At 42.2% G+C, this 15,685-nt stretch overlaps 1 protein-coding gene across 2 annotated transcripts in view; it reads left to right on the forward strand.

The window, feature by feature from the left end:
- POU6F2 (POU class 6 homeobox 2) overlaps positions 1-15,403 on the forward strand; it is a 297,725-nt gene extending 282,322 nt beyond the window's left edge. For both annotated transcript variants that reach the window (XM_079947581.1, XM_079947582.1), the window contains exons 7-10: positions 1,918-2,124; positions 4,783-4,951; positions 8,379-8,547; positions 13,253-15,403. In XM_079947581.1, coding sequence (XP_079803707.1) covers positions 1,918-2,124; positions 4,783-4,951; positions 8,379-8,547; positions 13,253-13,757 — 1,050 coding nt within the window. In that variant the 3' untranslated portion in view covers positions 13,758-15,403. The remainder of the gene's footprint in view (positions 1-1,917; positions 2,125-4,782; positions 4,952-8,378; positions 8,548-13,252) is intronic.
- The last annotated feature ends 282 nt before the right edge of the window (positions 15,404-15,685 follow it).

Genomic DNA, 15,685 nt, shown 5'->3' on the forward strand with positions numbered 1-15,685 from the left:
TTCTGGCCAGCACTTATATTTCCTTAATCCAGCCCCCTAGCTCCTCCTGTGGCTGCCTCTGTCCAATCAGCCTGGTTGAAATTCCTATTGGCTATTTGCTAGAACCAATCACAAAAGATACACCCATTTCCTCTCGCCCTTTTATGGGAATCAAAAAGCTATATATTCTTCTATCTATAAATGACAAATAAGTAGTAATATATCTTACATGTGTCTCAACAAGGAATCTTAATTACCAGCTCACCTCTTGCCCTCCTTGCCCTATTGCCTTCCAAAACAGATGGTTAATCTTGAATTTTTATCTTAAACATATGTCAAGGATTTTGAGTTCACATCAACATTGAGAGATCTCCTTCATTTGAAGGTTTCTAAACAAAAGGCCTGACAACCATATATCAGGAGTGCTCGATGGCGTCTCCTGTCTCGGCAGGAGGTTGGCTGGTGGCTGACTTAATTTCAGGATAGTTACAACTCTTACAACTATATGAAATAAGAATCTAGCATTTCTTAAATCCTTTGCATAATTATATTTAAACTAATATATTTAATACATAAATAACCTTTTAAAAGGAAAAGAAATCTTAAAAGGATCTTAGTTTAAGAAAGAAACAGCTTTAGAAAAGACTTCCCAAAAATGCTCTGTTTCTGCCAGCCAGACCAGTTGCTTTTTCACTGCTCTTGACCTTCTTAACCTTAGGAAGAAGATATGGCTCATTTTACTATTTATCCACCCTTAATTTGTAGGGTCAGTGTAACCTTGGCTCTCAGCCTGTAATTCCCTTTTTACGACTTTGAGAATTGTTTTCTGCTATAAATCAGGGGGGCCCCTTGTCTAGGAGTAAAACATTTTGCCAAGATTCTTAGGCAGCTGGTCTTCTGCCTGGCATTAAACATATAAGCTTTGATAAAAATGCAGGCTTATGATTAGATGCCTCAATACCATTTGGCAAACATGGCCACAACTTCAAATACTGATTGTACACCATCCAGTTTCTAAACCAGTCAAAATGTGTGTATTTTGGGCCAGAGTTCGTTGCTCATATACAGTGGTACCTCGCAAGACGAATGCCTCGTAAGACGAAAAACTCGCAAAACGAAAGAGTTTTTCGTTTTTTGAGTTGCTTCGCAAGACGGATTTCCCTATGGGCTTGCTTCGCAAGATGAAAACGTCTTGCAAGTTTGTTTCCTTTGTCTTGCAAGTTTGTTTCCTTTTTCTTAAAACCGTGCATTCACTTCGAGGAGCAACTCATAGCACGCGGTGTGGTAGCCTTTTTTGAGGTTTTTGAAGACTTTGGTGATTTTTGAAGCTTTTCCAAAGTACGTGCTTCGCAAGACGAAAAAATCGCAAGACGAAAAAACTCACGGAATAAATTAATTTCGTCTTGCGAGGCACCACTGTACATACTATGATTGTGTTGTTGTTTAGTCGTTTAGTCGTGTCCGACTCTTTGTGACCCCATGGACCAGAGCACATCAGGCACTCCTGTCTTCCACTGCCTCCCGCAGTTTGGTCAGGCTCATGTTTGTAGCTTCGAGAACACCGTCCAACCATCCCGTCCTCTATCGTCCCCTTCTTCTTGTGCCCTCCATCTTTCCCAACATCAGGGTCTTTTCCAGGGAGTCTTCTCTTCTCATGAGGTGGCCAAAGTATTGGAGCCTCAGCTTCACGATCTGTCCTTCCAGTGAGCGCTGAGGGCTGATTTCCTTCAGAATGGAGAGGTTTGATCTTCTTGCAGTCCATGGGACTCTCAAGAGTCTCCTCCAGCACCATAATTCAAAAGCATCCATTCTTCGTCGACCAGCTTTCTTTATGGTCCAGCTCTCACTTCCATACATCACTACTGGGAAAACTATGATTGTAAACCTTTACTATTAAATGTTTGTAACCTATAGAATTTCACGTTTTCTTTCTTGTAGATCATTGGAACAATCCCACTGATGCCTAATCCAGTCTCATCTAACCAGTCAGCCGGAGGAGCTCAGGGCCTTCAAGTGCAGCCAATTACGCCACAGTTACTGACCAATGCCCAGGGGCAAATCATTGCCACAGTCATTGGGAACCAGATATTGCCAGTGATCAACACCCAGGGAATCACACTTTCGCCACTCAAACCAGGCCAACAGGTAAGTGATGAATGTAGCATTTAAATTAACCGAGAAATAGTTAAAAGATATTGATTTGCATTTTCCTCCCCACTGTCACTCTTTGGGTATGGGTGTTGGGCAAGGAGGAGGGGCAAATAAAGGCGGCCTTCAGTTTCAGCCCAAAATGGTGTCCAAGCCCTCCGTTAACTCCACAACTGCCAGTTTGTTGTCTTACGCAACAGACTTTATATTCCATATATAATCAGATGCACTTTTGGAATGTTCAGGCAGTTGTTATGGTATATTCTCCATCTTAAGAAAGAGGCTCAGGGCTGCAGAGATCAAGCCTTCAGCCACTCAACCAGCAAGGAAATTCTAAGGAGGAATATGCATCCCCTCTTTTTCCTTATTGTTTCAGGTATATCTGGCCCTGATTAGCTGTATCCCATCCAATCTGTTTGGGTGAATAGGCACACTCTAAAGCAGAGCTTTCCAAACTTTTCATGCTGGTGACATACTTCTTGAACATGCACCATTTCACAACAAAGTAATTCAGTTTTACTAGCAAACTGGAGGTTAAATTAACACCTTTCCAGTGTTTGCACGACACACCTACACACTGCAGCCAACACACTAATGTGTCACAACACACAGTTTGGAAAGCTCTGCTCTAAAGCATAAGGTTTTGCTGGATTGAGCAAAGTTCCACCCAGTCCAGAGTCCCAATTCTCTGTTGTTTGTGACCAGCACTTCAGGTGCAAAACAGCTTGAAAATCTTCATGGTTCAGATTATACTCTCATTTGGGTAGTGCCAGCCCAGAGGTGCAATCCCTGATGCCTACCTTGGGCCCTCCTTTCCTACCTGGTGTGTGCCATTAGGCATCATACAAGATTACTTTATCATCCTCCCACTCTCAGCTAACAGAACCTCATCCCATATGTTTGTTTTTATTTATTTTGAAGTTTTCCTGCTCTTCCCCCATTCCTTCCTAACCTGAAATCAACATGCTATTGGGGAAATGGCAGTGTAGCCAAATGGTTCCTCATTCCTGAAAGGCTTTTTCTCCACCTCTGAGGATGCTGATTCACTGCGGAGCGTGATAATGAAGCAGCTACCTTGATCTGAGTTGTGAAGGGTTTCAATAGAGTTTGGAAAACACAGCCAGAGCTACAAATTCTCTTCACATAAGCACACTCACCCACTCAGATTGACACACTACAGCACCCCCATTTCACTAGTTAACACAGTTCTGTGTCTGAAGCATACAGAGCAAATGAAATATCCATAAACATAACCATTTTTTAGAGGACACTCAGTTACATGAATCTTGAAATGCTAAAATGATTTTGCTTTTTGACCCACAAAGACATCATCATAGTAAAAAGCTTGCAGAGTAATTTACACAGCCAAATTACATTTATTATTTAAAAACACCCACCAAGTAATCTGATTTGCCCTGCTTGAATGGGTATATATCTGAATAGTTCAAAAATACATTTTCAAGTTGTTATTTTTTCAACAGCAACCAGTTAGCCACTTTGGGTTATATTAAATTAATAAAACACATATTAGATTGCCTGTGCATTTTATGTTCTATCTCATATTATAATCCATCATCCTTTATTTGTAATACAGTCATATTTCCGGGAGAGGAGGGAATCCAAGAATGAAGTTCGTGTCTGAATTCATTTATTGTTCCATTGATATTAGAAAGGCTAACAGTTTGCACAAATTTCTTCTTCTGCGTATATGCGCTATTTAGGACACAATTCATTTGAAGTTATCCACTTTTAAGTAGCTCTTTTAATGCAGTAGGAGATATTTAAGTACAATGCTTAACTCTCCCATTCAGATCAACAGAGCTCACCTAGAAGGATTTAACTTTGGCTGATCATGCCCTTACTTTCTAGGAGAGGTTAAGACTGTACAGTGGTGCCTCGCAAGACGAAAAGAATCCGTTCCGCGATTCTCTTCGTCTAGCGGTTTTTTCGTCTTGCGAAGCAAGCCCATTGACGGCTTAGCGGATTAGCGCTATTAGCGGTTTAGCGGCTTTTAGCGGCTTAGCGGATAAGCGGCTTAGCGGCTTAGAAAAAGGGGGGGAAAGGGGGAAAAACCCGCAGGAACTTGCAAGACATTTTCGTCTTGCGAAGCAAGCCCATAGGAAATTTGTTTTGCGAAGCGCCTCCAAAACGGAAAACTCTTTCGTCTAGCGAGTTTTCCGTCTTGCGAGGCATTCGTCTTGCGGGGCACCACTGTACAGTCACATATACATCAAGAAGACTATTCTGAGATAACAAACAAAATAAATAAATAAATCTTGCGTTACAGTTTATTCAAAGTTAATTTTAAAATGTTGTATTCAAAGTTAAGAATCTTAACTTGGGATCTAGTTCTTTAAATTCAGACCCCACCGTGTCTGCTACAGAAGGGTTCACTTCCAGCAGTGAACTGCACTAGGACAGATAGGGAGTTTGGTTGCAGATTGGATATATGACATGGCCTGTTTCTCATTAGTCCTCCTCTAGCCCACCACAATATCCAACTACTGGCACAAGAGTCGAAGGGGTGGGATATAAATAAATAAAGAATCTTTAATATTAAGAGCATTGTGCCAGACAGAGAACATAGTACAATGACAGCACCTTATCAATTCTTGTCTCTCTGCTGACTGTTTGTTTCTTTAATTTTGCATTTAGCTCCACCAGCCATCCCAGACGCAGGTGGGGCAAGCGGCATCCCAGTCCAATCTCCTACATTTAGCTCACAGTCAAGCATCTATGTCTCAGAGCCCCGTGCGGCAGGCTTCCTCTTCCTCTTCTTCCTCCTCCTCATCTTCGGCTTTGAGTGTTGGCCAGTTAGTCAGCAGTAAGTATAGCCTTCTTGTTATCCTTATTTCATTTTCTCCATCCCAACTTTTCTTCCTTGCTTTTGTGAAGTACCTGTAAGTTCGGCCAACTGGAAAAATAAGCAAGTCATTGACTGCTGAATAGTGCAAATGCAAGAGGCTGCAAATTGCCGGTAATCAGAGTGGGTTAAAGCCTCAGCGCCTAGGACTTGCCGATCGAAAGGTCGGCGGTTCGAATCCCTGCGGCGGGGTGCGCTCCCGCTGCTCGGTCCCAGCGCCTGCCAACCTAGCAGTTCGAAAGCACCTCCGGGTGCAAGTAGATAAACAGGGACCGCTTACCAGCGGGAAGGTAAACGGCGTTTCCGTGTGCGGCTCTGGCTCTGGCTCTGGCCAGAGCAGCGATGTCACGCTGGCCACGTGACCCGGAAGTGTCTCCGGACAGCGCTGGCCCCTGGCCTCTTAAGTGAGATGGGCGCACAACCCCAGAGTCTGTCAAGACTGGCCCCTACGGGCAGGGGTACCTTTACCTTTACTAGAATTTTTTTATGCAATGTGCATTACTTCTGAATGTGGCCCCACAGACTGACTCCAATGCCCAGTCCCGCTGAGTCAGTCCAGGAGGATACCATGATCAATGATATCAAAAGCTGCTGAGAGATTGAGCAGAAGTAACAGGATGGTACTCCTATTTCTCCCTGATGATAATCTTTCAGGGTGACTAAGACCGATTCAGTTCTGAAAACAGGTCTGAATTCAGATTAAAGTAGATCTAGATAATCCAGGGGCACAAACCATGATACCTGGCTGGTGTGCGCCATTTGGCACAGTAGCTAAAAATTTGTCCATATGTGAACTAGACAATTAAAAAGTTTGTGGCACAGTAAACAGTGTAGCAGAAAACCATGCAGAGAAAGGAGGCCAAGGCAGATGTATGGGGAAAGAGAGGTCGTGTTGTAATTGCGAGGAAATAAGCAAAAATGGTCTCCCTGTAGAAACTCATCCCTGCCTGTAACAGTTAGAAACGGTTATCATGTGACACTTGTGAGTCTTTGTGCTTTTACCCATATTCCTGCTAGCAGATGGAAAGGGAACAAAACCTCACAACGTGGTGGCCAGGGTAGGAATTAGCTGCACAGGGAGGCCATTCTCTGTGGCAGGCTTACTATAACATGTCCTGTACCCCACTTCTGAGTTTTAATTAGTTGGTCTGCACACAGTTGAGACGCAGATGCAGTTCTGCTGCTGTAGCTAAATCAGGCCTGGCCTGTAAACGGGAGATCTATAGTGAAAGCACAAAAACCCCAGGGTCACCATGAAAAAAGCCCCCATCTATGTTCTGTAGAGTTTATTATACATGCCACCCCAATCTGCAAGATTTCAGGGGATCCAGGTGCCTACCCAGGGCCTGTGTTTCGTTTTGGAAATAAGACACAGTGAAAGCTATGGTGTCTTTATGATATATGGTTTTATTTGCATATATATATACACACACATACACACTTGAACCCAGATAGAGAGAGTTTAGAGCATCCATACCCCAAGAGGCTCTGGTCTCCTCCATAAGCACAGCACTGCATTCACAGCTTGTCCTAGCCAGCCCACACGGTGCTCTGCCCCTTCTTCTGCTTCCCGAATCACTTGCATAACTGGCCACTTTTTTTCCCTGTTGATCCTTCCTGAACTCCTAAACCCCTTTGGTCTCTGCCCACCAACACACAGCTGGAGGAGGGTCCCCTGTCTTCCTTGCCTGGCAGTCCTTTCTCTCTCCTGATGGTTTCCTTGATGAGACTTCACAGGTCTCTGTTTCTTAATGGCTTACACTCAGCTACCCCTGGCAGGCTGGTCTGGCTCGTTAGCATAAGCCGCGTCCAACAGCATTTGGCACAGTTTAATCAAACCTTGATTAATTCCAACTTTTGCTAAACCCAGGAATCATGGGGGCCTTGCACCCACAAAACTCTGGCACCTCATCACATAACAATTAGCAATGCAAATAGATGATACTTGAAATACAATTTAGCCAGATGCCATGATGATGATGATGATGATAATTTATTATTATTATTATTATTATTATTATTATTATTATTATTATTATTTATACCCCGCCCATCTGGCTGAGTTTCCCCATCCACTCTGGGCGGCTTCCAATCGAGTGTTAAAAACAATACAGCATTAATTAAAAACAATACAGCATTAAGCTGGGCAGCCTCAGTTCCCTCTCTGCCCGTTTTCAGAATGTTCACTCCATCCTAGTCAATCTAGACTAAGAATTTGATACAAAAACTCTATGATGGGTTAGGAGAATTTGTAAGGAATTCTAGTCACTGGAATTTTGAACATCAGCCTGATAAATAGCAATTTCCCTGCAGCAGTTCTACAATAAGACTGAGAATAGTTGTGAGCATAAGACATTGGTCTGCACACTGAATTGTAGCCAAGTCTGGACCACTGATGACTTGCATTTAGAGAAATGAATTGATTCTTGTGGTAAAAATATTTCACATTGGAACATCTCAGGAATGAGGTGATAAATGATAGAGACATTGTGCCATGGGAATGGCACCACTATACACAGGAGTGAACAGCGCTTTGAAATATTCCACTATCCCGGTCCCATGCTGTCTCCACTGGCTTCGGGAATGCTTTCATTTAGCAAGGGATCAGTTGCTGAGGAGGGGGGGGGTTGGGGGGTACCACCTCCAACTGTTGTGTCATTTCCCTTGATAAGTCCTAAATTGACCGCATTTCCAGCACCAAAGGAGCCTTCCTCTGCTAGATAGCTTTTATTATTTGCCCTTTCAGGGACAAAAGCTGTGTCAGTACATTGCGACGGAGGCAGAAGACCAATTTATTCTCGCAGCATTATGAGCATTATCTTCTGAGGGTCCAATGAAAAAATAAAGCAGGTGTCAGTGTTACTATTTTAAGGTTGTGCTTGCATCACCCTAACGGGCCACTGTTTGGGGTGATGCAGAACAAAAATCTTGCAAAGGGTCCAGTGTACGAGCACTGTCTAGTTAAATAACCCAAACACCTTGAAGATAGTTTTTGTGATGCAGTTTTTAAAGACAAAATAGAACAAAATATCCATTGCCTTTTTACTAAGTTAACACATTTCCCAAAATCGGTTCTCTCTTTAGTTATTCCCCAAACCTACTAGGAACTAGTTTTACTGGATGAACTCTTTGAGAATGATTCAGGGGCTGACTGGGCAAGGCCCCCAACTGTCTCCCATACAAGCACTATGAAATATCTGGTCAGCAGGCATTGTTTTTAATGCTTTCCACCACAACTCCTTTCACCCTAAGTTGGCAACAGGGAGGCATCCAGTGAATTTGCTCTATCTTTTTGTTTGCTTCCCAAAGCCATGCCAATAACGGAGGTTACGCTAATTCCATTTTATATGCAATGAAGAATTCAAACCCTTTTCTTGTATTTCAACAGATCCCCAGACAGCCTCCAGCGAGGTGGATGGGGTGAACCTTGAGGAAATCCGAGAATTTGCCAAAGCTTTTAAAATCAGACGCCTGTCACTTGGTCTCACCCAGACGCAAGTTGGTCAAGCTCTAAGTGCCACAGAAGGTCCAGCCTACAGCCAGTCTGCCATCTGCAGGTAACAAGATACACAGCAAATGCTCATTTCTCCAGGCCCCTCTCTCACGGCTTATTATTGCTTCTTCTTCCGCCTTTATTGCTTTAATCACATGTCCATGGAAAAGAGCTCCTTTGTACGGAAGACGTAGAGAGAGGAGTGGATGCTCTTGTGATGGAGTAGATATATTTCAGCACACGTCCTTAAAATAACTTTCATCTCCTTCCCCCCCACCCTTTACTTTTGTAACAAGTAGGAAACAGTAAATATGTTCCTGGCCTTGAGACATAATTCAGTAGTGGAACGGGAGACCCTGCTGCTGCTGCCGCTACTGCATAAGCACCAGCTGACCCTCTTCAAACTGTGCCATTTTCTACAGATGGGGTTACTGAACAAATATTTCATGGATGCTTCCCTGCCAGGTTTAAGCCTGTAGTACCATAGCTCGCACTTCACATCTAAGATGTTAATGATGATTTTCCCGAATGATACAGAGGAGAGTGCAGGGAATCTATATAAAGCCATAATGGCTTTTTTCAGACTTTCTGGGATTAATCATATATCACTCTCCAGTGTTTCAGAAAAGCAGGGATTCAAGTCGGGGAAGGAATAATGCCCGGAGAGTGACAAAATAATGAAACCAAAAGCAGTCTTGACAGAGTTAAAGGTCTTCAGAGCAAAGTCCCTATGTCTTCATGTGTGTGTGTGTTACACTAATCCCATGTTTATGCATGAGGTAACAAACACACTTAGGTAACAGCTTTTTTCTCTTGGGCAATGCCTCGTAGTCCTTCTCCATCAGTGAAAGCCAAGAAACCAACTCTAAGCTCATTTAAGTGGATTTTGTTCTTGGTGATCCATGAAATGCTCTGTCTTTTTATCTGCTCTTTATACTTTTAATGTATTCCCCATAGAACGGAAATGTACTTTTCCTGCAGTTTAAGACTAAGGTTATAAATAACATCAGTATGGGGTAGTGAGCTTGCAGCTCACATTTTGCTCAATGATTTTCCATAAAACCCATTGATTGTTGTTAAATACAAAAAGCTCCATAGGATCCTCTCACTTCTATGGTGTCCCCTACTGTTTTTTCTTATAAGATACCTCCCTGTAGAAAATAACCTTTATTCAGTCTATACAAGGATACCACTGCTGGGAAATTTGTTTCAAGACTTGTATATCGTTATTCCAAACATCACATACTGAAGCACCAACACGAACAAGTCACACAATTGTTATGAAAATGGCTTTCCTCCCCACTCCCTGTTATTTAACTTTAACTTTATTTCATCTCAGTGGACAATTGGTAGAAGAAATCTAAACAAAAAGAGGGTTGTTGTTGCTTTTAAGGCAATTGCTATTTTATATTTTTGCATTGCACTGTGACATGGTACTATAAATCCACCCAGCTGAATTTGCATGTGCTTGGTTTAATCATCCCAGTTTTTTGTTTTGTCTAATGCGCAGCTGCTAACTACATGGGATGCTTCGCATATCCCTTTGAAGTCCATGGCAAATCCCTTGGAAGATTTCAATGATGCTGGATTTCAACACAGATCTGAATGCTTGGAATTATAATATATGAAATTCCTTGAACAAAAAATATGACTGGATTTAATTCCATGTTTAAGAGACCTGCAGTCACATATTGTTGCAGATATGTAGAGGAAATGACCAAATGTATCTTTTTTTTAACCTACAGATAGCTTACATGACTAAATAAAACATTGCAGTGCTTTACCATGCCACAAAATTGGCAACAGCTTAGTAACATGGTAGCTACTGCCTGATAAATTTTGCACTATATATGCAAAAAAAGGTAAATGGACAAAATTATGCCAGGATCGATCCCATAATTAAGCAATCACCAACAGCTGTCCAGGCCAGCCCTTTACAGGGGCCAGCAATTTTGCAGCAGGAACAGATAGAGAATTTTTCTCCCCACTGCCACCTACAGTACACAAGATGCCGCCACTTAGGCAACAGGAAGAAAGATGACAAACTTGATGGAAAATGGGTCAAGCAAAGGACAGCATTATGATGGGTTGTGCAAAGAGTCCAGTAGGCTTCAGGTCAGGGGTTAGGCACAGATAGATATTATGAGCATGGGAGCATGGCAGAGAGCAACTGTTTGACAATCTTGGTGAACATGAAGGTAGAAGATCATCAATTCATGGTAGAAGATCATCAATTCATGGCCTATGTAGGATGGATGATGATGGAATTCTCAGTCTCGTGAGCATTGTAATCTAACTGGAAAATGGGAACGATATTCTGATAATTTGTCCAGGTAGTTGAAATATTTAAGGCCACTGGTGGCTTTGGCATTGCGATTCAGTTTAACTGATATATATTATATATTCCACTCCTTTTGTACTGAACACAGCGTTATCCAGAAACTTTTTCCCATCAACAATGGCTGATGAATTACTCAACTTTGTCCAAATTCAAATTTGCTATGTATACAGGGGGACAATGCGAATCACTAGAGTTTTCTATTAAATGCTAATGTGACAGTGCTTAAATAGCTGAATAGGCAGGACAATTCTCAGACATACCTCAAGAAAATGGGAGAGAAATCTATAGACATACGTTTCTCAAACAAACCCAGAGTTCCTTGGGTCTTGAGCTGTGATTCACAATTTAGTTACCCCACAGTTGCTCCCAGGACCTCAGGGTGCGTACATAGAGTCATCTCATTTTGTCTTAGCAGCAGCCTTGTAAGTTTGGTTTAGGAGGTGGTGGCTCGCCCAATGCTAGCCTGCTGACTGCAGGAATTTCAATCCAGTCAAACCCAACATGTTAGCCAATCTAGGAACCACTTCCTTTAGCAGTGGCGTAGCGTGGGTTGTCAGCACCCGGGGCAAGGCAAGTAATTTGCGCCCCCTAACCCGTGGATTTGCGCCCCCTAACCCTAACCCCTGTGCCCGGTGCGGCCGCCCCCCCCCCTGCACCCCCCACGCTACGCCACTGTCCTTTAGTAAAAAAAAATTTAAAGAAAAAATGTGTTAAGATCCCTTTGACTGCAATGGGATTTCAAAGGGCTTGTTCATCCAGCTCTTGTAATTAACATTTAAGGGAAATGGTTTCCATGTACATGAACATGTATATGCCCATCGCAAGCATGTACATGAGGGGTGGGGAACCTGTGTCTCCTCCAGAGCCGTAGCTGGGTTATCTTGTGTCCCTGGCAGAAGCGTCCAGATTGCGCCCCCTAGCCACGGACAAATTAGCTCTTCCTTCCACCTCTCCTCCAACCCCCACCCACCCATTCACTTCACCCTCTATTTAAAACCATTTCTTATGAGACAATAATCAATATTTATATTTATGGACATATTTATAGCCAATTTTGCACCCTCTAATCATCTGCGCCCCTGGCAGGGGCCCACCTCACCACCCCCTAGCTACGGCCCTGGTCTCCTCCGGATGTTAAAGGGTTCCAACTCCCATCAGCCCCAGCCATAATGGCCAATACTCAGGGATGATGGGACTTGTAGTCCAGCAGTATTTGGAGGGCCAGAAGTCAACCACACCAAGTCCGTTATAAATGGAGCACATTCTTTCAAGGGCAATGGCACTTCTGCAAAAGTATTACATTCTGAGACCTATATTGGGAATATTAATTGGACACTGCAAAATGAATGAATGTAATTTATAAAACTACAAAAAGAGTCATTTGTTAAGTCAACCGGTGATGCAGGACTTGAACTGGACATGCTTTACAAAGACTAAAGTCCTCAGTATAGTTTTCTTTTTCCTGATGGCGTGGAAGATTTGTAAAATCTGGTCTAGCAAAGGACTTTTGATGGCAAAATGATACATAGAGGACCTCATTTACAGGAAATGATATCATTCGGCACAGTGTGCAGACATCCCACAATAAACCCAGCTTGAGACCACAGTATATTAGTCCACTATTATGCTGGGTTTCATCTGGAAGGCATGAGTTTCTTTTAGTGCAACTACTTGTGGAGGTATTGAAGGTAATTACAATGTGTCCAGCTGTTTGAACTGAAGACAGCAACAGCTTTGGGAATTCTTTTCCTACCCAGAGAAGGGACACGGTGTTAACTTGCATACAGTGAAAATTGCTTAAAAATGAAAAGGAAAAGGAAACCTGAAATTCAGAGGCTAACAGGCACTTTGTGAAATTAAAACAGCAGCATTTGAGCAATATGCTACAAGAAGGGAACAAGACCCCAGTAGAAGTAAAAATGAAACAAAATGCCACTGATGTCATTTCCTGTTTTTAGCTTTTGTGTTAAGCTTGAATATTGTATATAGGATTTTGAAGGGGGGGGGAAGCAAGCTTTGAAATCTGAAATATGTGCCTTCGACAGTAGTAACAGAAGTGAAAACTCAGAGCATGCAGAGAGTTCTATCCACTTAAATGAAGGCCCTCAATCTGTATGCACCTTCTTTAACCATTAAGACTTAATGCATGTGATCAGTATCTTCCAGTGTGTACCAAAGATCCACGTGAGCCACTGAATATACATGGATCTCTGTAACACAGCAACTGGGTATATGAAGTAGCATTCTGACAGCAGTTTGTCACTGTGATTGTTTTTGTTTGTTTAAATAGATATCTATATATCTGTAGAACTGATAGTTTTCATAATCCATTGTAAATATCCTCTGCCAGTCGATTAGGCAGGTAGGCAGGAAGTCCCAGCTGGCAGAGCATCAGTGTAAGACTCTTCTTTCTCAATTTTCCCCTCAGACACACCATCCTGAGAAGCCACTTTTTCCTACCACAGGAAGCCCAAGAGAACACTATAGCTAGCAGTCTGACAGCCAAACTGAACCCTGGCCTTTTGTATCCTGCCAGGTTTGAAAAGCTGGACATCACCCCTAAAAGTGCCCAGAAGATAAAGCCGGTTCTTGAACGATGGATGGCTGAGGCTGAGGCCCGCCATCGGGCAGGCATGCAGAATCTTACTGAGTTTATTGGAAGTGAACCATCCAAAAAGCGCAAGAGGCGGACCTCATTCACGCCGCAGGCTCTTGAGATCTTGAATGCCCATTTTGAGAAGAACACGCATCCCTCTGGGCAGGAAATGACGGAAATTGCAGAGAAACTGAACTATGACCGGGAAGTAGTTAGAGTCTGGTTCTGCAACAAGAGGCAAGCACTGAAGAACACAATTAAACGCCTAAAACAGCACGAGCCTGCGACGGCAGCCCCAATGGAGCCCTTAACAGACTCTCTGGAAGAAAACTCTTAAATTGATAGATTTAAAGGAAGAACACACACGAACAAACAAAACTTTAAACATTTGAACTCTGTAAAGATGCTCTTTCACCATCCTTGTAAGTAAAAGACTCAGAAAACTACAAGATGGACAGAACAATTTATAAATGTCTGTGGGTTTTCCTAGATAAAAACAAACAGAAAAAAATACAAAAAAAATTACACAGCACTTAGTGTGTGTGTATGTGGTAGAACTAGTTCCCAAATAAGCCAGTGTTTTTTTTAAATGGACTTTAAAGTAAACCAAATAACTGCTTACTTTTTCCTGTATATTATGAAAATGTGAACATGTTTTATGGAAAAAGAACCCAGCTACAACAGCAAACCTTTAACTGTTTTTAAAGGAGAGAGAGTACAAGCCTGCCACCTGGAGGAGCAATCATAGCCTTTCAGGTATCAAGTGCTTCTTCACTATGAAAACTATTAACCAAAGTCAGAAACATGGCATTGAAAACTAGATTGTTAGTCTACTCTTTTATGAGCGCTACATTGTGTTATGAATTTTTACATTTGTACTTTGCAAAAAGAGGAAAATAATAATAATACAGGACTCTCTTTTCCCCCTGCATCCTCTCTCACATGTTCAGCACATGAGTATGCTACACTTGGTTTGAGCTACAATTCTCAGCCCTCTTGTTTGGCATACACAGTTTTGTGATCTCCAAATGTTTGTGTGCCAAATGACTGTTTCTCTAAACGGTGGGGTTTGCTTACTTTATTTTTTTAACCGAAGATCTTATTTATTTGCAGTTTTTATTCAAATTTGGTTGACACTTTGCTTTGGCTGCCTTCTCCATCCCAACACCATTTAAATTTCTTGTGTGAAGATGTGGACTTTTTAAATTATGCAGTGTGATGATGACATTATAAGGACATATTGAGCAACTTGAACTTTCGCTTACAGTATACAACTTGCCACTTACGCTGTCCTTTGGCCACGAACTAGGAGAGGTTACCAAAGCTACTTTTGTAATATAAATATAAAATGCACACGTGGTCCAATATACTGCATCATTGTTTATGGTTCTATCTATATGAAGCAATTTCTCTCCAAAGTCTGATAGCCAAAGAACTTTCTTGGGATTCTATTGAAAAGCAAGCTGATGGCAAATGTAAGAACATAACAAGGATTTTCCCCCTCAAACTGCTGCATCTCTAACTTTCGTTTTACTGTTTCTACTTTCACTGTTTGTTTGTTTGTTTGTTTGTTTGTTTGTTTATTCCTGCACTGCAGGGGGTTGGACTAGATGAGCCTCAAAGTCTCTTCCAACTCTACAATTCTATTATTCTGTTATTCTGTTCTCCCCCCCCTCTGGCAAGTGCTACTTTCAGAACTGTGCACAGACACAGAAGGGATTATGTGAATGCCAGATTTGACTGAATTACTTAATATGACTTGTTACCTAATTTTTGAACTGGGACCCGGAAGCAGAAATCACTGGCACGTATCTTGGCTGTCATCCAAAACTTCATGGCTATTCAGTCAAAAGGGTACATAAAGCCAGAGCAACAAAGTTCTTATCTTTATCCCAACATCCCCATAATATTTGGATTCAGGGTCCTAGATAGAAATCTGTGTTACATCCTGCTCCAGGCTTTTCAAAATGCATTAGAATCTGTCATTTCTCCACCTCACCGTGGTGTAAATCTGAAGTTACTCATCTTTTTCGACACAACTCATCATGTGTGGCTGAGAGTCAAATCATCCACAGAATCTGTAGCCTTAAAGGTCCAACCTCCCTTACAGGTTCTTCCCTCTCTCACTGGAAAGTAAGAGGCGATGGTTAAATGGCTGGTCTGAAGCAGACGGGATGCAACATAGGCAGTTTCACCTGTTTCAACGGGCTTTGGGTCTAGTCCTCAGTTTTCAGATTGTCACTTGGGGCATAATCCATGCTTCAT

This window comes from Podarcis cretensis (assembly GCF_951804945.1).
Source record: "Podarcis cretensis genome assembly, chromosome: 12".
NCBI lineage: Eukaryota > Metazoa > Chordata > Lepidosauria > Squamata > Lacertidae > Podarcis > Podarcis cretensis.